At 38.1% G+C, this 21,580-nt stretch overlaps 1 protein-coding gene across 5 annotated transcripts in view; it reads right to left on the bottom strand.

Moving 5' to 3' along the window:
- LOC145284714 (synaptotagmin-16-like) overlaps positions 1-21,580 on the bottom strand; it is a 408,213-nt gene that overhangs the window by 133,756 nt on the left and 252,877 nt on the right. For 4 of the 5 annotated variants that reach the window (XM_080133628.1, XM_080133626.1, XM_080133629.1 and 1 more), the window contains exon 4: positions 7,637-7,687. The exons of the other annotated variant lie outside the window; for it this stretch is intronic. In XM_080133628.1, the coding sequence (XP_079989754.1) occupies positions 7,637-7,687 (51 nt within the window). The remainder of the gene's footprint in view (positions 1-7,636; positions 7,688-21,580) is intronic. 5 annotated transcript variants of the gene reach the window in all.

The raw sequence follows: 21,580 nt of genomic DNA, 5'->3' as shown, positions 1-21,580 counted from the left end.
TTTTTACCATCTTAACTCCAGTCTTGCCCCCACCCAATACGATTCCCTGAACAATCCTTTGAACTATACCTTGAAAAATACCCTTAGTCTGCATGAGTCAAACGACACTGCAACCACCAAATTTTGTGTTTTTTCATAGTATTTGCGTGTGGGAATTCTGACAGCGATTAGCAAAGTTACATTTACGGCAAATTTTGTGACAACCCAACCCCCACTCAAAATGGGGTGTCAGTTCCGAAAGCAGTTTTTGGATGTGTCTATTCCAAAAGTCGTTTGTAACATGAGGAGGTTGATGGTTGGCTAACAACAAAAACAACAACAGCTTTAAATGTGTTCCATTAGCTATTGTTCAAATTCATGTCTATTGGCTTCTATTGGTTTGGATAGGATGTTTTCTGATTTAATCAGGACAAAGTTTATGTGCGCACATTCACATAGTCATTTAATTTATGTTCCTTGATGAGTTATTGTGCAATAGTGAGAAAAATTGAAAAGCAATAAATCCTTCAAAGTGGTTTACGACAAATAGAACCTATCTCATACATATACAGTGTGTTGCATCTTTTTTGTTCTCACTGGTTGTTATGCCTCATATTTGATAAACAGTTGACACAAAGTATCCATCTGAGTACCCAAGGAGTTTTTGAATCTCGAGTCCACTCAGTCGAGTCTGTGCTTCTGTTTTTGCAAAAGTGGGGATGCAATGACCATACTGGCTCACCTGTTTTTTCAGGATACATCCAAATCTTGTAAGATTTCCAAGCATTATGACTACTTTCATTGTCACTGAGGACATGTAGTATTGAAGTGCTCATCTGAAATTATTCTCGATTCTACTAAAAGTGGGGTACATTTTTCAGCTTTGTTTTGCCGTACCTGCTGCTGTTGTGAGCAGATTAACTATACAGAGCACTGTTGGTGAATATGCACAACTCCCCACTTTTCGACATTTTGCTCATGGTTTCCATTTTGGACATCATGCCATACCTTCTTCATGTATACCATCACTTCACAAAAATGTCATTTGAGTTTAGTCAATTTTTCCGATTCATTGATCTAGGTTGTGAAGTCTCTCTATATCCATTGCAAAGTATCATGGGATCGAGGGGGTTTTGGTTTCTAGGTAGTGTTATTCCTGGTGTGAACTTTGTGCATTGGATAGTGCAAGGTTATAAAAATGAGGGGCTGACTTGTCTGTTGCCTCCAGACAGATCAATTGTGTTAACTTCTGCTCCAAAGTGTCAAGTGAGGCTACCTCTGCCTCTGCCAGAACCCTTCTTTATGTTCTACATTTCTAAGTCCTTTTCCTGGCGACCATGTCATCTGACTAGTCTACTTGCTGCAGGTAAGTTTGCTCATTTGGATATTTAATCCTGAACTCACAAAATTTGCTATGCCAATGTAATCTTAATAAAAAATGTTATTGACTCACACTCTTTTTGCCTCAGGGAGTACAAATTTCTGTCAGTGGACTTTTTGCGTAATTCTTTCACTGTGACCAGTTGTATCTGACATAGAAGGTACTCCCCCATAGCAGAATTGAGCTTCTCTGGCCCTACAAGTTCGAAGAATCACCTGTTTGTTTCCGGTGTACATGTCTCTCTATCCCAGATTGTGGTTGGGTCTTCCAATTCTCATACATCCTTGTATTGAGCCCCCAAACAATGTCCATCTTCTCCCAGTAGTATCTAATCCTATTGAGGCTTATTCTGATTTTTTGACCTGAAACATGTGAGAATAACTGTGAAGCATTTCTTTTTTGAGCTCAATGTTTTCCTTCTGTAGCTCAATAATTTCTTTCATCAAATGTTTAGTGGTTTGTAGTAAATTCAATATCTGACATAGTGCTTAAACTATTCCACGCTTTACAATTTAAATCTTATTCATAGTAAAGTATGGAAGACATTCTACTCAAAAAACAAATGACTGCTTCTATCTGTTCTTATATAATATTAGGAGACAGATAAATCCTTAGTACTTTCTTTATCAGGGGCATATAACTCCCAGGTACTATTTCAGCAAGTGTTTTTCAACACTGCGTTAGTTACTTATATTTTCTCTACTGTTCTTCCTTGAATCAGGACTTTACCCTACTCAACCATGTCTCTGACAGTATAGATGCAGAACTCTCCTTACATACTAATGCCCAAGTACATGTGCTTGGTTACTAAAGTAACCAAGCACATGTCCACCATAATAATTGGCTTAGCTCATCAAGTTATAGAGATGTAGCTGGATACTGTACTTATAGTTTCTCTATATTTCGATCTCTTGCACAGACAGTTATGTTCCCGACCTGACTCCCAAATTGTGAAGATCAGAAACCTTCACTTCTAAAACTATTCCTAACGCAACAGTACTCAAGGATTGTGTGACAAATGCTCATAGTCGACTCAGAAATCTTGTGATATCAGTAGATAAATTCCATCCACAAGGTGAGAAACCGTTGCTCAAAATGACAAGGTACAACAAAAAGGCTGATTGGGAAGTCATCAGAGAATGCAGCAGATATGCCCCCTTAACCTTCCTACTGAATAGCGCACCAATGAAAAAACTGAATAGTGCAAAGCATGTATTGAAACATGTTCCCACATGGAAATATTATAGCAAGCCCCACTCTCTCCAACGAATCATTTCAAATTGTGCAATTGTCATTGCATAAAGGCAACACGCATGCCATTGGCTTGTCTATCATAAGTCAAGTACAAATAGGCAAAAATATACAGATGATAGAAACAGAGGAAAATCCAGATTATCCTTGCAGGATCCTTGGGCCGCTACTATTCCTGATATTCATAAACAACCTCACTGATAACATTGTGTCTGAAATGAATATATTTGCTGATTATACAATTCTCTATAACAGTCATGAAGGAAAAACAGGTATACACATATCTGAGGCAATGGCAGAATTCTTAGGAAACAACTGCCAATCGGTAGCGTTTTTCTATGTTAATTGTGTCACTTTTTAATGAGTCTAGCCTTTATGTCATCAGTCAAAATATTCTCAAAGTATCAGCTGTTGTCCCCTTTTTTTTTTACAAACGAATCACCACTTATCAAGGCCAGGAGGCCACTTGAGTATGAGGGTTAATGAGTGTATCGTAGTCAATAGGACAATACCGTTGTAATCACTAGTAGTGAAAATTTGGTAAATTGGATTACTTAAGGGGACGGCTCATTAAGAACTTGGACGATTATATTGTAGTTAGCTGGAAAATAGGGAAATGGAAGAGAGTTCCACAGTGCAATTCTAAGAAAGAAGTTTTGTTCATGGAATCTACGTTTAGGTTTAAGCACAGATAAAAAGTGGGGGGAATTATTGATAGTGTTTTCAGCTAGATGAGTGTTTTTTGTTAAAGTTTGGCAAGGAAAGACCATAGATTGGAACTCAAGCACCTGCCATGAAAATAACGATGAAGCAGAGACAGGTTTGCAATGCTTCTTCTGTGGAAAAGAGGTTGCAGGGAAGAGAAAAGTGCATCCCCACTAGACTACAAAATCCATTTTAAACTCTGTCAAGGCAGGATAAGTGCTTCCATTTTAAACTCTGTCAAGGCAGGATAAGTACTTCAGATGTGGCAACAGTACTCTATCCTTGAATGTACAGGTAGAGAATTGCATCAGCAGTGAGATATCTACTGGAGCGGTAGAATCATCTCACTATTTTTCCAGTGACTTTGGCAATGGATTTAATGTACGTGTTCCATTTCAGATCAGGATTAAAGGTCAGACCCAGAAGCTTGTCAAAACATGGAACCTCCCCAAGATGAGACCCATTCATTTCAATTGATGCCAATAATCAGTGTGTTGATGATGCATCTAAAATCAAACTTTTATCTTTATAGAAACTTGGTTTTCGATGCATTAAAATTAACCAGTCACCTCTTCTCTCATTGCATCATGTGCTCAAGTTCAGAGGAGAGAGAATCAGAGAGAATTTGGTCATTTACGGCCTTTGAAGTGTTGCCATAGATGATAGTGTCTTTTTCACAATTTCCTCTTTGTCAAGTTTCCTTCGTCAAGATGGTTAGTGTTTGGGTGCATTATATTTGACCTCCACAAGTTGCAAATGTGGATTCATAGAACGGAACCGTCCGACTTTAAAACACCATTTGTGGTCAAACTACCTCGTTTCTCTATGCACACATTCCTAGTAAAGCATTGTTTTCCAAACATTAGACAAGTTGAATCAAGATGATCCCTCCTAGTTCTATCTCTTAGAAACAATAACCAAGTCTTTGTTTCATTCTTTGACCCATTTATTTTAATCTTAATATCGGATCGTTTATACTAACATTTTCCGCATATAAAACTCATTTTCCTTTAAAATTACTTATTTTAATGTCCAATATAGTAAAAGATTAACTATTAGAACAGTCAGCAGTGAGTATTTTTTTCACATTTTGTGACAAATTAGTAATAACAGTTTTGCTTTCTTAATAGATACAACTGAATTGATCAAACAAGATTTTTCTGTATTAGTGTAAATTGATTGTTTCAATTTTTGGTTTATGAGAAATTACTCTGAATTTTTTCTTTTTAATTGATGAATCCCCTTTATCAGGGAATCACTCTTTGATGTCATGTTTAAGATCGACCATAATTAAAAATAAAAAGCAATATAAAAAGAAGTTTAAAACAATTGTTAAAACAAGTTTTAACAAAAAGAATCAAGTAAACAAGTCACAAACATTTGCAACAATTAACATAGAAAAACACATTTTACCAAAAAAAAAATCTTTTTTTTGAATAAATTGTTCTTCATAAACAAAAATGAAGATTACATATTATTCATTTGGATAGAAAAGAAAACAAAAATGATCAAGCAATCATTTTGAATACTGAGTATTCAACCTTTTACGAGATGAAATGGTACTACTACTACTACTACTACTACTAAATAATAATGATGAGATGCCTCCCCCAAATAATACCACCAACCTCGTTTGATACCACACAAAACGACTATGAAGGCTCACAGAGGATGGTAAGATCAAGGAGGAACAACACCATCTAGACTTCTATTGAAAGAGGGCAAAGAATACTGGAATCTTGAAGAGGCATATTGACTCAAATTCCAGAGAAAGCCAACGATCATTATCAATGATAAACGACTGTTGGTATAATGCAAAGTGATATGTAATGAAATGGTTATCAAAAGAAGTGAAGGCTGCTGAAAATTTGGAGAAACTTGTTGTCACTCAAAGTCCAGGGAACACCACCTATGATTACCAGTGATCAATTACTGATAATGACTCATATGAAAGCTCATTAGCTGCGTGGTAAGACATTTTGCAGCAGGTGCTCATGTTTTGTAGTGATATGGCATCTGTTGAGTTTTGAATTTCATGAGTTGTGAATCTACAAAACAACTGTCAAACTACCTTATTAAACTGTCTTATAATCTAACCCCATAATCCTCTTCCAAAAAGTGATATTACAAACCTTAGCTGGTGCCATACAAAAGGGAGATGAAGAGTCAAAGAGGATGGAAAGACCAAGGAGGGAGAGTACCATCCAGACCTTCACTGAAATGTTAGGAAAATATTATAATCTTGGGAGGTTTATTACGGTACATATTATTACTAAAATAATGATAAACAGCTGTTGCGATAATGCAAAATGATTTACCATAGTTATTGGAAGAAGTGAAGAGTACTGGAAATATGGAAAAACTTGTTACCATGCAGACTTCAGGGAACTGATAATGATTCATGTGAAAAACTTGTCAATTAATGCAGTTCATTTCGTATGATAATGATTTTGTTTGAGAACGACTCTCTTGGAAGAGATGTGATTTGTTCGCAGAGTATTCTTTCTCAATCCCGGCTCCAAACCAGGAGCTTCAAAGATCAAAGGTTTTCTTATCGATATTGGTGGTACCAACAATAACATAGGTCTGAAGATCTCGCAACACATCAGGGGTTCCTAGTTTTTTTCAAATGTCCTTCCAAACAATTTGATACCACACCTAGCGTACCTACTATCAATAATAATAATAATAATAATAATAATAATAATAATAATAATAATAAACGACTGTGACCTTATTGTCAGCCAAATTCCAGTGAAGAATAATAATCATTGCCAGTGAGAAATCAATGACAAACGGCTGTTGCAACAGTGCAAATTCACTTGCGAAAGATATCGAAAGAGGGGGAGAGTACTGGAAATCATGAGAGACTTGTTGTCACCTAGACTTTAGATTATTGACAGAGAGAAATCTTTGATGATGGCGTGTGAAAACTCCTCGTGAGCACATAATGATAGCAAATAGCAAATTGATATTTCAATAGCTGATCCTTCTCAAATTAATCCTTTTAGCATTTAATACTCTTGAATCAAACAACTTAATTTTTGGTATTAAATATATTTTTCCATTTCAAAGTTTGGATGACAGATGAGTAGTAATGTTTGAACGTAAAAAAAATGATCAAATTTAATCAAATATCAGTTAAGCATTTTCATTTGCATGACAGCATGACATACGTATTCATTTATAGATACTATAAATTTTCTAAGAAATGAAAACTCTATTCTATGGACAGGATAAAACATTGCATATTTTATTTGCTTACAGTTAGAAGACATCATCATCATCAGCAGCAGCATGCACATGAAGCATAGAATGAAATGCCACCAACAAAATAGACCATCAGAATAAAACAGAATTTAAGTGCATCAAAAGTATTTTTATTTCTTTACCCATTTTTTCTTTAAATCTGATTTATTTTTTTCTCTAAAAACTATTCATTTGTTATAATACAATTATAAATCATCTTCATAATTTAGATGTTTTTTTTTTTTGTTTGCGATTTCATAAGAATATACTTTTATACTTCAAACTGTTTACAAAATTTGGGGAATGGATGGAAATCGAAACAATATCTGATCATGTAGCTGAAAGCGGTTGAAACATTTTAGATGACCAGAATGAACGTTAATTCGGGTCATTTAAAATACACAGCTTGAGCAACAGGAGATTCAGATAAAAAAAATAATAATAAAAAGATGTGTAGAATGTAGATCAATAACATAATCGTCTGTAAAAAACATAAAAATACTTTTAATTCACTTGAATAAAATAAAATGAGATTGATAGGATTTGATTGGAACTGAGATTCACTGCAAATGAAAATATGAAAGAAGAAAAGAAAAGCAAGAGAACATTCAAGAGAAATACAAATCTAATTTCTTCATCTGAAATAGATTTGTGAGAAGGTGATGAACATTGAAACAAAAACTTTTTTGATAATTTGATGTGAACGTATTACATCTACAGCAGATGTCAATGCAGTCAATTTTGTGAACTGCAATTCAAGTCTAATTAAGCAAAACTAGCTACTCTTACATGCAATAGATTTACTTTGGTTCCCTCATTTCCCTACCAATGTGTTCTTATTTGTTTAAATATTTTTGATATATGCATTCTATGTTGATAAGATATAGTATGGTGAAGGGAAGAGATGTCTCTTAATACTATGAAAGATAGAGCAGCAGAAGAGGAGAGAGACACTTTCTTAGGAACAATTTCTTGTTGCATGTTGTGAAGATACAAATGCTAGAAGTTAGAAGTGATAGTCGGGTTAACAGATGTGAAGAGATTATTTTAGCTAGAGTTGTTTTTACAAACCCTTTCATTTGCTTGTAGAGAAGACTGGTAATTGCTCGCCACTGATGTATCCTGGAACAATCAGGCAATCACAATTGAAACTTACAAGTACATAAAAGAACAATTCAGTCTATAAAGACTCATAAGTAAAACAAACAAAATAATAGAAAAAGAAACAGATGCACATTAACGAATTGGAAATCATGTTCTAATGTTTTGTTTGATAAATTTAACTAAAGATTTGACCAATTTCTTTCCCACATGAAAATTTCTCAAATCTTTATGATCTGTCCAAAATGATAATTCATGAAAGTCTTGTTTAATATTTCATGAACTGGTTATTTTGGAGAGATTATGAACTATTAAATAAGAATATTGTCTGGAAGGAAAAATATGAAAATAGCTAAAAATCTTTGCAATAATAAAAGAGGTCACCATTAACCACATGCAAAATGCAAACTTTATTGCAGAAAAAGTGCAGCAATAGATATTACAACAAACAGCAGCAGATGTTTTTAACGATGTTTTAAATATTTGCTTGACTCGTAAGCTGGGCCCTGATTGGACCAGACATTTAATTTCCATTCTGAGTTGCCCAATCAGAAGCTGAGTATTTGCTCTGAAAGTTTATATAAAAGAATCATATATTTTCCGTTGATTTGCTGATCTCCAAGAAATTTCTACAAATATAGAAAGAGCAAACAATTATAACCCAATAAATGCCTACACTCCTTAAAAACTAAAAAAAAACTATTGAAATTCTAAGAAAAATTATTATTTTTTTTACTTTGTGTGTGTTCATTAATCTTTAAGCCTATGTAACAGATGAGCCATATAATAGAGTATTATATTTTTTTTTGTTTTCAGAAAGAATAACATTCTAAGCATGTCAAATTTATTCATAGATATTGGCATAAAAATATTTATCTGGGTCTACAGAAATATGAGGTTCTTGGACATTAATAAGATTGGTAGAAACCATTGGTAAGAAAAGTTAATATCTTTAATAATATCTATAATATTGCATATCTGATGTTAATAAATATGCTTATGTATTCTCATCTGTTATATAAATCTCACCTATCTATTAGTGTGTATGTATGTATGTATGTATGTATGTCCGCCCAAAACTTTCGACAGACACAACCAAAATTGACAAATTTGGTATCATATTAAAGCTCGAACCTCTGGACGAAAACTATCGAAATTTTGGCCCCAACGGTCAACTCTAAGTTGTTCATCTAGCCTTTTTTCTGCAGGGGTGGGGGCAAAAAAGCGACATTTTTTCGTTTTTCCTATGTATTTTAGTAGTAACAAAATAATAATCTGATGATATTTATACATAATGGAAAAAAACGCTTAGTCATGTCACGTGATGTGACGTCAGCACGCTGTAATGGCGATGTTTGTATACAAAACAATGTATATAATAAGAGATTCTTATGGGTAAAATGCGAGTATCATACAAATTAAAATATTAACTTACACGTTATGAAAACGTTACCAACGTTATTATCGGGTAAAAAATAGTAAAATACGAGTGTATAACGAAAAATGACAAGCAAAAATGTCAGGTACAAAAAAAAATCATGCTTAAAAATATTTAGCGATGAGAGGAACGATCGCTATTTTTACAATACAAAGTCAAACGGCCATTTTCTTTTTAGTATTAGTAACAATATCATATCCTAATTCTGTTTAGAGAGGGGGGGCGAAAGATGTGCTCGCTTGAATTTTAAGAACAGATACTACACTTTGATCTTATTTATATATATATTTTATTGAATGGAAAAAACATTGAATCATACATAAAAGCATAAACAATATAAGTTCAATACAACAAAATTAGGCACAAGGCCCTATAAGAAATTGGGAGGGGGAGGGTACAGGGTCTTTTTGACTATGTAACAGATGAAACTTTGAAGTCTTACTCTTGACTGGCAACATTTATCAAAATACCTCATTCACTCTGTGGATCCTAATCTTACTAATAACCCCAGCGTTCAATGTAAAATTTAACTATGTACAATTTGTATATTCATTTCTGTATGTTGTGTGTGCATTTTTTTTTTTTTTTTTTTTTTTTATGTGTGTATATGCATGTGTGAGAAAATAAAGTTCGATTTTATTCGTAAAATAAAGTTCTTGAATTAATTAGAATAAAATGTTCGTGGAGTGGAAAAAGCTAACAAAAATGTTCATTTCAAAAATAAGGAAAAAACTATTACTGTGTTGTTAGTAAGGCCCCCCCTGTACTATTCTATGTGACTAGATCCCCCACTGTTTTCCGGGGAACCGAAAACAAGCAGAGCATCCCTAATGGGGTTTGGGGAAGAAGCCTTAATGGAAGTGGGAGAAAATAAAGCAACGGGTGGAGGGGGTAGGAAGGTGACCTCTGAGTAGGGGGATGACCGGGGGCATCAGAAAACAAAGATGAGGAGCAGAGGGGTTGGGCAGACTCAGAGGTTCTCTAATACCAAAAAATAAAATCAGGAACAGGATCTCATTTGTACCACCAGTCAAGAGTTACTTTACTAAACTTTTTAATGCTAACCTAGGCGGGATGGGTTCCGTGGGATCCAGCACCGCCCATGCCATGCCTAAGGAGGGAACACGTATTGAAACTTGGCTCCTCGACGGATGCACAAACTAGTGCTGTGCACCCACCTCTTGTCAAATTCCACTCTAGGCAACCTCTTCCAATCGCATCTGATCTTTACTTTAAGCAAATGTTTAAAGTAAACGATCCGGAACAGATGTCCCTTCGTGGACCAACTTGAGGCGCGTGATCCAGATGACCATGCGCGCTACTGCTAGGATCGCCAGGAAAACCAAACTTTCCTCCCTGGGGAACGGCGGCTCCATGTTGTACACAAAAGTTCCTACGTCGAGATCGAGCAGACACTCGGCATCGATGCGAGCTGTTACCCCCTCGACGTACTTTAATAAGGGCTGTATCCGGCTGCAACTAAAAAACGCGTGCTCGATTGTCTCGGGCTCGCGTTCATCACAGCACGGACAGAAGCGCTTGGTATGTTCTTTATACCGGAAAAGTTCGTCGAAGAGGGGCAGCGCATTTCGGACCAGTCGCCAAGTCAGGGAGAATTCCGAGTTATTCAGAATCTCCTGTCCCGGCGCCCAACACCATTGAGAACGGACAACCTCCATCGACCATCCCATCCGCCTACAAAGTGGATCCTTCACGGTCCCCTCCACTAAATCCCGATATAGTTTCTTCCTTAGCTGATCGAGGACACTGGTCCCCGGCAAAGCTCTAAGAGCGGTCCGGCATTCGGAGAAGAACTTGGACTCCCCCTTCGGTCTACGACGACCTTCTACCGAAGGGTTGGGTTTGAGATTGGGAAACGAGTTCTCAACCACAGGGACCCAAGGAGCGTCTCCTTCAAGCGAACGACCCAGGAAAGCCAATCTCTCGGCGTTTCTATGACACAAGAGACTAGGCTGACCAAGGCCTCCCTCACTCGGACTTTGAACACAGACCTCTCTGCAGACATAATGCTTACCCTCGTTCCACAAAAGTGAATCGAGGCGCCCTTGTAAGCGGGTTAGTCGTTCTGCAGGGAGAGGAAGTACAGACAAATGGTAAAGGATGAGCGGAAAGACGTATGTAGCACACGCCTCTGCCCGACCCTTCAAGGACAATTTCCTTCCAATCCAAGTCTTTACTGACGATTTGACCTTAGACTGTACTTCCGACCAATTCTTTTCCAGCTGAAGTCCCGGTCCAAACCAGACACCGAGAATGCGGACCGATCCATCGGTCCAGCTGAAAATACCTGGAAGCGAGTTTACCCCGGTCCAGGCCCCCAACCGCAGGCCAGCAGACTTGCTACGGTTGAAGATGGCCCCTGTTACTTCTTCGTATCGAGCGAGCGCCTCGACCACCGCTTGAACGTCTGTGTGGCAAGACACAAACACGGTGACGTCATCGGCGAACGCGGAAACCCTGGCTCGTGTGCCTCCAGGGAGAGCTATTCCGCGCAGGACTGGTGTAGCCGCCTCGTCCCTTAATTTGCGAAGGAGGGGTTCCAACGCCAGGACATACAACAGAGGCGACAGCAGACAACCCTGTCGCACCGACCGAGAGACAGCGAATGACTCCGACAGCTTACCGTTGATCTGCACCGCTACCGTCGGCCTGTCATACAGAACAAAGATCCACTTGCGGAAGTCCGGATTAAATCCGGCGGCCTCTAGCACAGATCCTAGGAACCGATGGTCGACCCTATTGAATGCCTTGGACTGATCCAAACTGATCAGCGCGGCTTCGGCGTCGTCTTCTGTCCCCTCTATGATCGAGCGTATCAAGTGCAAATTGTATTGAATCGATCTCCCCTTCACAGCATAAGTCTGGTCCGGTTCGATCAAGTCAGTGATGACAACCTGCAAGCGATTCGCAAGAATCTTTGCCAAAATCTTTAACTCTGTGTTTAGCAGAGTCAAGGGCCTAAAATCATCAAAGTTTTCCCTCCCACCATGCCGTTGACCTTTCCTCAGCAATGTGATCACACCCTTGGTCACCTGTCCAGGGATGGATCCCTGGGCAAACCAATGGTTGAACACATCCTTCAGAATAGGGACCAACATGGGCGACAGCCTCAAGTAAAACTCGTAGGGTAAACCATCAAGCCCCAGGGATTTGTTGTAGCCGACCTGCTTCAATGCAGTAATGACCTCATGTTCCATAATAAGACCATCACAGCTAGCCGCCCGAGCCGCCGTGAGGCGGGGCGAGTCAGCTAAATAGCTGCCAAACTCATCAACCCTGAGTCCGGGTAGTTGGGTGAAGCGCACCGATAGATGCTCCCGAAACCCCTCGCAGATCTCCCGAGTCGATACTAAAGCGTGTCCTTCCAGGTTATATACTTTACGAATGTACCCATCCGAACCGCACCTTAAAGCAGCCTTACGCTCAATGGCGTCAACATTCACAGCCTTGTTAGAAACTTTGTTTAACCTAGCCCTAACTACTTGACCTTCATACTGCTCGCTAGCCAAGTGGTTGAGATCTTGTTTAGCTAGTGCTAACTCTAGGGGATCCCCCCCTTTCACCGCCCGGGTCAGCTTATCCTCTAAGCGCTTCTTTGCCTTAGCCTTATCTAACGCGAGGCGTTGGCTATACTGGACAGAGAAGCGCCTAATTTTGGCCTTAAGACTAACCCACCACTTTGATCTTAGCCAAAAGACCAAGTAACTGTATTATATAGTGTAATTTCTTACCAAACATTATCTGCATATGCATATTTTTATATTTATCGTGTACTAAATTGAGACAAGACGTCATATTCCAAAAACCACATCGCTGAATTGCTGATTCCAAAAATCACATCGCTGAATTGCTGATTCCAAAAATCAAGTGAATGAATCTGCATGCTGAGTTCTTATTTGTAACATTGCAAAAATCACGTAAAGAACGAATCGGCATGTTAACAAAACTAAACAAACGACCATTTTCTTTTTTTATTAGTAACAATATGATATCCTAACTCTGTTTACCGGGAGGGGGGAGGGAAAGATGTGCTCGCTTGAATTCTAAAAACAGATACTACACTTTGATCTTATTTATATATTTTATTGATTGAAAAAACATTGAACATACAAAAGCACAAACAATATAGACTCAATACAACAAAATTAGGCACAAGGCCCTATAAGAAATTGGGAGGGGGAGGGTACAGGGTTTTTGTGACTATCTGCATGTGTGAATAATGAAGACTTTGGAGTCTTACTCTTGACTGGCAATATTTACCAAAATACCTCATTCACTCTATGGGTCTTAATCTAACTAATATATGTCCCCAGCGTTTATGATTTAAAAAATATATGTACAAATTGATCAACATTTGTCTGTGTGTTTGTGTATGCATTTTTTTTTTTTTTTTTTTTTTTTTGTGTGTGTATGTGCATTTGAGTTAAAGTTCAATTTCATTGGAAAAAACTTCTTAAATAAATTGTGTGAAATTTCGTGGAGTGGGGAAACTACTAGAAAAATGTTCTTGCAAAATAAAAGAAAAACAAAAAGAAAAAGACTACTGGGTTGTTAGTATTGACCCCCCTGTGCTACTCTATGTGGCTAGACCCCCCCACTGTTTTCCGGGGAGCCGAAAACAAGCAGGGCGATCCCTAATGGGGTATGGGGGTGAATCCTTAATGGGAGAAAATAAAGCAACGGATGGAGGGGGTTGTAAGGTGACCTCTGGGTAGGGGAATGACCGGGGGTGTTCATAAAACAAACGAGTGTATGGTAGGGGATGACTCAGAGGTTCTCTAGTACTAGAAAAATACAACGGGAACGGGATCTCATTTGTACCACCAGTCAAGTCTTCTTACTTTTTTCTTATCTAGAATCTAAGCGGGGTGGGTTCCGAAGGACCCAGCACCGCCCGTGCCATGCCTAAGGCGGGAACACGTATTCGAACTTGGCTCCTCGACGGATGCACAAACTAGTGCTGTGCACCCACCTCTTGTTAAACTCCGCTCTGGGCAACCTCCTCCAATCGCATCTGATCTTTACTTTAAGCAAATGTTTAAAGTAAACGATCAGATCCCGATCCGGAACAGATGTCCCTTCGCGGACCAACTTGAGGCGCGTGATCCAAATGACCATTCGCGCTACTGCTAGGATCACCAGGCAAACCATTCTTTCCTCCCTGGGGAGCGGCGGCTCCATGTTGTACACAAAACATCCTACGTCAAGATCGAGCAGACACTCGGCATCGATGCGAGCTGTTACCCCCTCGACGTACTTTAATAAGGGCTGTATCCGGCTGCAACTGAAAAACGCGTGCTCGATTGTTTCGGGCTCGCGTTCGTCACAGCACGGACAGAAGCGCTTGGTATGTTCTTTGTACCAGAAAAGTTCGTCGAAGAGGGGCAGCGCATTTCGGACCAGTCGCCAAGTCAGGGAGAATTCCGAGTTATTCAGAATCTCCCGTCCCGGCGCCCAACACCATTGAGAACGGACAACCTCCATCGACCATCCCATCCGCCTACAAAGTGGATCCTTCGCGGTGCCCTCCACTAACTCCCGATATAGTTCCTTCCTTGGCTGATCGAGGACACTGGTCCCCGGCAAAGCTCTAAGAGTGGTCCGGCATTCGGAGAAGAACTTGGACTCCCCCTTCAGTCTCCGACAACCTTCTACCGAAGGGTTGGGTTTGAGATTGGGAAACGAGTTCTCAACCACAGGGACCCAAGGAGCGTCTCCTTCAAGCGAACGACCCAGGAAAGCCAATCTCTCGGCGTTTCTATGACACAAGAGACTAGGCTGACCAAGGCCTCCCTCACTCGGACGTTGAACACAGACCTCTCTGCAGACATAATACTTACCCTCTTTCCACAATAGTGAATCGAGGCGCCCTTGTAAGCGGGTTAGTCGTTCTGCAGGGAGAGGAAGTACAGACAAACGGTAAAGGATGAGCGGAAAGACGTATGTAGCACACGCCTCTGCCCGACCCTTCAAGGACAATTTCCTTCCAATCCAAGTCTTTACTGACGATTTGACCTTAGACTGTACTTCCGACCAATTCTTTGATCTTAGCCAAAAGACCAAGTAACCGTATTACATAGCGTAATTTCCTACCGAACATTATCTTCTATTAAAAAAAAGATGCATATCATTAGTATAAGAAGGGGATAGTATTTTACTATTATACAATACAGACCGTGCTGAAATAAAAACATTATTATTTAGAAAGCCATTCTTAGACTTGGGAGGAGATGTTTTTTATATGTCCTGTACTTAAACCTAAAAATTCTTAATATAAAGCAATTTCATAATTCTTAATATAAAAAGGGCAATAGTATTTTACTATTATGGAATACGAACCATGCTGAAATAAAACCATTATTATTTAGAAAGCCATTCTTTGAATGGGGAAGGGATGTTTTTTTATATCTTTTCTATTTACACCTACCAATTTCTAAATTCTTAATATAAGGCATTGGGAGTGCTTGAGTACCACACGTGCCTGTGCAATTAGATTGGGTTGACCTTCTTCTGATGGGTTGAGGATACCGGATTGACAGTTCCTGGCTGCTGTTTCCAATTGGTAGTACAGGAGCCCTAACTATTTGGTAGTGCTTAGAGCGGCTGCTCCATCAACAGTTGTATAATATCGGGATGTTTGTAGTGCCATGTCGTGCATGGAAAGGGACCCTGCACTCATCCCTGATGAGCTTTCCTGAGGCCACAGTCCTAGTTGAAGAAAGGTCAGCTGATGGTCTACTTGTGTTGCATGTCTGATACTCTGCATAATCTCTTGTTCAGCTCCCCCTTACCTAACTGAAACTCTTTAAAAACATGATGACAGTACAATAAAAAAAATAAGCTTAAACCAAGCCTAGGGACAAACAAATCCAACTTGCCTCCTCCCTTGAGGCTTGCATTCACGAACATCCATGGGCTTAGAACTAATTTAGCTGATGTTGAAGCATTTCTTCTAACAAATACCCCGGATATTTTAGCACTAAGTGAAACTAACCTACACTCCTCCATCCCCTCTAACTATTTTAACATGCCTGGCTATCTCCCACTCTGCCGTAAGGACTCTGACAGACATATGCAGGGACTTGGAGTCTACATTCGTAACATCCTCCTCTTGACAAGAGAAACAAACCTAGAATCGAAAGATCAAGCCTTTATGTGCTTTAGACTAAACATACAACATAACATTAGCTACTTTTATTTTATCTACCACTCTCCCTCGACCCAGGACTGCACCACAATAAACAAAGTCTCTGACAGCATAGACACAGCACTCTCCCTCGACACTAGCACTCAAGTACATGTATTTGGTGACTTTAATGTCCACCACAAAAACTGGCTTGGATTCTTTACTTACACAGATGTAGCGGGTAGCACAACACATAGCTTCGCTATATCTTACTCCCTATCACAAATGGTTACGTTTCCAACCCTTTTCCCTGAACAGCAAGAACAACACGCATCACTTCTAGATCTGTTTCTGACCACAGTTCCCGATGATTGAATGCTGACAGCCCACTCGGGAACGCTGATCATGCAGTGATAATGGCCGAAATCACCCTAAACTCTAGATCCAAAACTGAAGAGTCCGTGCTCAAAACAAGATATTATAAAAAGGCTGACTGGGAAGCCATCAGAGATCTTATCAGAGATGCCCCATGCGGAAATATTTTTTCTCTTCCTGCTGAACAGTGCACAAATGAGACCACTGAATGGTTCAAAACAGCAATTGAAGCACATGTTCCCATGCGGAAATTTTATAGCAAGCCCCATTCTCCCCAATGGTTTACTTCTACTTGCGCAACTGCCATTGCTCAAAGGCAACATGCATACCGCAGATTTAACCGACATAAGTCCAGTTCAAACAGACAGAAGTATTTAGAAGCTAGAAGTAACGTTAAGAAAGAAATAGCGACAGCTAAGAGAGAATTTACTGAAACCACTAAAAAATGCATTGAAGCACAAAAATTAGGAACTCGTGACTTCTGGAAAATCTACAACAGTGTAGTAAATAATGGACAATCAACAATTCCCCCACTAACAAACAATTACAAGGTTGTTTGCTCAGCAACCGACAAGGCTAATATGCTTGCCAGTCGGTTTGCCTCAAACTCCACACTGGACCCTTCCAACCACCCCCTGCCTGACTTTCCTTTGCGGACAGACGCCACGCTAGATGATCTAAAAATCACCCCTGTTCAGGTGCATGCTATCATAAAAAACCTTGACACTTCAAAAGCATGTGGACCCGATCTCATCCCAGCTGTGCTATTAAAATAGTGGTCAGCCGAAGTAGCTCCAGTTCTCTCCAAACTCTACAACAAATGCCTTAATGAATCTTGCTTTCCTGGCTGTTGGAAAACTGCTTCTGTGGTACCAGTATTCAAGAATTCTGGTGAAAGAACTGACCCATCAAATTATCGCCCCATTAGCCTCTTCCCACTTTTTGCCAAAATATTAGAGACCATAATTAACCATGCTCTAGTCCGTCACCTTACAGATGCTAAACTTCTGACTGACAAACAATATGGATTTAGACAAGCCCATTCCACAGCAGCCATCCTCACTGTAAGCTCTGTGTGGCACTATTTATTTGTGCCACTGTTTCTAACACACTCTGCAGCATGGACCAGTGGTAATTTGGCCATGAGCGTAGAGATACAAAGAAACCCCTTCCCATAATTCCCTTGCTATCTTTCTGTCTCTTTCCTGCACGACCACCATGATGTGAGGACGCATATTCTGTCTCTCCGTAAATGAGGGGGGCCACCCCCTCCCTCAACACTAGTTAGGGTAGTTAGCTTTGAAAAGCCTATTGTCCAGTTTTAATTGTAAAAATTAATTGTAATATGTATTGTTATATATATTTTGTAAAATAAAATAGTTAGTTATATCTTATGTATATTACAATTGTGTCACGTGTCGTTTTTCTTGTATCTGCCATGAATGTCTTCATAAATGTCTTAAGTCGAAAGGCGGCCCTGAGGACAAAGAGATGAAGATTCCCACCAGAATGCCACCAGGGTGAAGAGATCATGTTGAGAAAAGAAAGGAGCCACACCCAGATCCAACATCTCAGGTATGATTTTCTTCTTGCTACACAGACCCTAATGACTGGCCCATCTTCATATCTTCATGAGACTGCTTTAAGACATTCACTATAACACGTCTGTCGGTCACACCTCAGTGACCGGCTGATAGTGGTATAAATGGTGCCGTGACCAGGACATATTGTTTCCCAGCATGGAAATAATTTCGACCCTTAAACCCACGGCAAAACCAAAAATAATGACCACTAGACGAATCGAATAAAAAAAATGGTCCACGGTCTTTAAAAACGGGAAAAACTGAATATTTCAGGCAAAATTAAAAAAAAAAAATGGCAGACCAGTACACACGCGCACAAAAAAAAAAAACGCACTCAAAAAGAAAATTCAGAACCTAAACAAAAAATTGTCTTGCACCTACAAAAAAAAAACAGTTTACAAGAGATCGATTAAAAAAAAAAAGAGAAGAGTATTGAAAATAACCCTTCGAAAAAAAAATAAGAAGTGTGTCCTACACAAAGGAAAAAAACAGAGACAAAAAGAAATTGTCTCTAGTATATGCAATATCTCTTTCTCTCTCACGCTTTCTCTCTTTCTGTCTCTCTCAGGATATATATCTATATGTGTGTATATCTATGCATCTTGTTATTACATGAAAGAAAAAGAAAAAAAACCTTCAAACACGAAGCTCGAAAAATAAATTTAAAAAAGAAAAAAGGAAAGAAAAAAAAAAGGATACCTAACATTTTTTTTTTATCTGATCTTTATTTCAGGTTTATAAAGATATAGGACTTTTAAAAAAAATTGCTTTTGACTTTGCAAATGTAAGAACTTTGTAGAATTTTAATGACTTTTTCAGTTTGGATTTGAGAAAATGGAACTTTATTTCGCACTGTGTTTCATGAACAGTTGATATGTCCTTTTCAGGTTAAGTAACAATTAACGCTGAAACATGAGGGGACTTTTTTTTTTAATTGATAATGTTTTTTCTATTGATGTTTTGTCTGTTTAAAAAGAAAAGAAGAAAATGTTACTGGTAAAAAAAAAAATTGGGGTTAGATAATATGAAAGTTTTGTGTGAGAATGGATTTTACAAAATTGCTCAAAATAAGATTGTTTTTCTATTTTGTTATTTTTTTGTTTAAAACAATGGCCGCACATGGGAAAGATAAGCGAAGATGACCTCGTCATGGTGCTTGTGAGGGTGTTGAGGGATGGGTGGTAGAACAACGCTAGTAGCTCTCTCTCTCTCTCTCTCTCTCTTCTTCTTCTTCTTTTTCTCTCTATCTCTCTCTCATTCCCTTACCTGTTAGGGTCTGTGAGGACGAGAGAGTGACTTTTAAAATTGTCGAAGATTTTTTTTTGTTATTAAGTAATGGTGTTATGAGGGTGGTGGGGTGTTTAATGGCATCGCTCTGTCTCTATCCCCTTCGTTTCCCCCTCATTCTCTTTCTCTACTCTTGCGTTTTAATGATTGTATAGCTAAACCCCCATGACTGATTGCAGGAGGACATATAATAACGAATTAACTTGGAGTTTTTTAAATTTTTCTCCCAAGTTTAAAGAACAAAATTATTTATGCTTCTTTAAATTACATTAAATGATGTCTTCAATTGTTTTTTTATTAAAAATAAAAAGAGAGACAATTATTCAAACAGAACTTGAAGTACTTTTTGAAATCTTCGAGTGTTTGGAAAAGCCAACTGTTACATGATTACGTTAATTTTTTAAGAGTTCTCTGAAATGTTCATGGTTTTTTTAAAGAAAAATTACGCTATTACATTTCGAATATTCTCTGAATTTTTATAATTTCTAAGGAAATATTATTTGACTAACGAAAGAAATTTTCCTGAATTCTAGATTATTTTTAAGGAAGAATTATTCGAGCGAATTCTTTAATTGAAGGTTTATTTGAGACTGGATCGTATGATAGGGGTCCCTGAAATATTGACTGAGGAGTATATACGTAAAATTGAATTAATTCTTAAGAAAAAAAAAAAAGATTTCCTCAGTCTAGAAAGATCTCTCTTTAATTGAAACTTTGATTTTTTCGAGCTGTTAACTATACAGAACTGGTCGTTAACTAATGTGACTCCCAGGTGTGGCGGGAGTTTATTAATTCGAAATAATCCTTGTGAGTGAGTTTAGGAAAAGAGTTGCTTTTAAATAATAAAATAATTACTTTGAAAAAAAAAAGTTAATTAACGTGAAAAGTTTCTGAATTCGAAATGACCTTGATAATGGTCTAAAAGAAGAAATGATTTTTAAGAATCAATTAAATAAAAATAATAATTACGAAATGAAAAAGTTTTGGGATGTCTTTGAATCTCATTGTGAAGGGTAAATTGATTCAAAATGAATTTTCTATGATCTTTTCGGAAGATTAATTTTAATAATGAACCAAATGTTTGGAATAATTTTTGAATTGTATTACGAAAAATGGGTCTATTCGAAGTTTATGACCTTTTGAGAAGATTGTTTTCAAAATAATACGAATTACTTTGGAAAGAAGTTAACTAACATAAATTGATTTTAACGATGAACTAAAATACTTGAAATAATTTTTAAATTTTGGGAATTAAATTTTAATGATCTTTTGTAAATCAAGTTTTGAAAAAATACACATACTTTTTAAATGTACCCTGAAATTTGGGAAAAAGTTAATTATGAATGTAATAACTTGTAATGCGTTTGCATTGTGTAAACAAATTCTAATTGTGACTGAGGTGCTCTGAAATTATTTTTTTAAAATGTTTTCTTTCTTAAGAAAAAAAATTGTTAACACCCTATTTCTTTGATTTAATGTATACCAGGTTTCTGAATTGTTTATTTTTTAATTTTTTTGCCCTAATTGAAGGCTGAGTGCCCTTCCTAATTAATTCTTTATATAATTAATAAATATTCCGTGGTGGGTAGTTTTTATTGGTCGCTCGGCGGCAGACTCCTTGCTCTAACAGAATTAAATTGGATTAGAACCTCTGAAGACCGAGGTTTTACTAAATCCATATAGGTCGGCGTGATGAGGTCACGTAACCCCGACTTATTTAAAATACATTATACTGGTTGCTGAAGAGAGCGTAAGTCCAGTAACTGAAGTAATAACTTGGAATACATATAGGTCGGCGTGATGAGGTCACGTAACTCCGACTTGGTTAAAATACATTATACTGGTTGCTGAAGGGAGCGTAAATCAAGTTACGGAAATAATGTTATGCAGACTAAATTAAAAAACGTATAGGTCGGCGTGATAATCTCACGTAGAATCCGGCTTAGTCAAATACGTATAGGTCGGCGTGATAAACTCACGTAAAATCCGGCTTAGTGAAATACGTATAGGTCGGCGTGATAAACTCACATAGAATCCGGCTTAGTCAAATACGTATAGGTCGGCGTGATAAACTCACGTAAAAT

The sequence above is a fragment of the Euprymna scolopes genome, chromosome 9, assembly GCF_053919585.1.
Source record: "Euprymna scolopes isolate OS-2025 chromosome 9, ASM5391958v1, whole genome shotgun sequence".
Taxonomy (NCBI): Eukaryota; Metazoa; Mollusca; class Cephalopoda; order Sepiida; family Sepiolidae; genus Euprymna; species Euprymna scolopes.
This window is presented reverse-complemented; position numbering and strand designations above follow the sequence as displayed.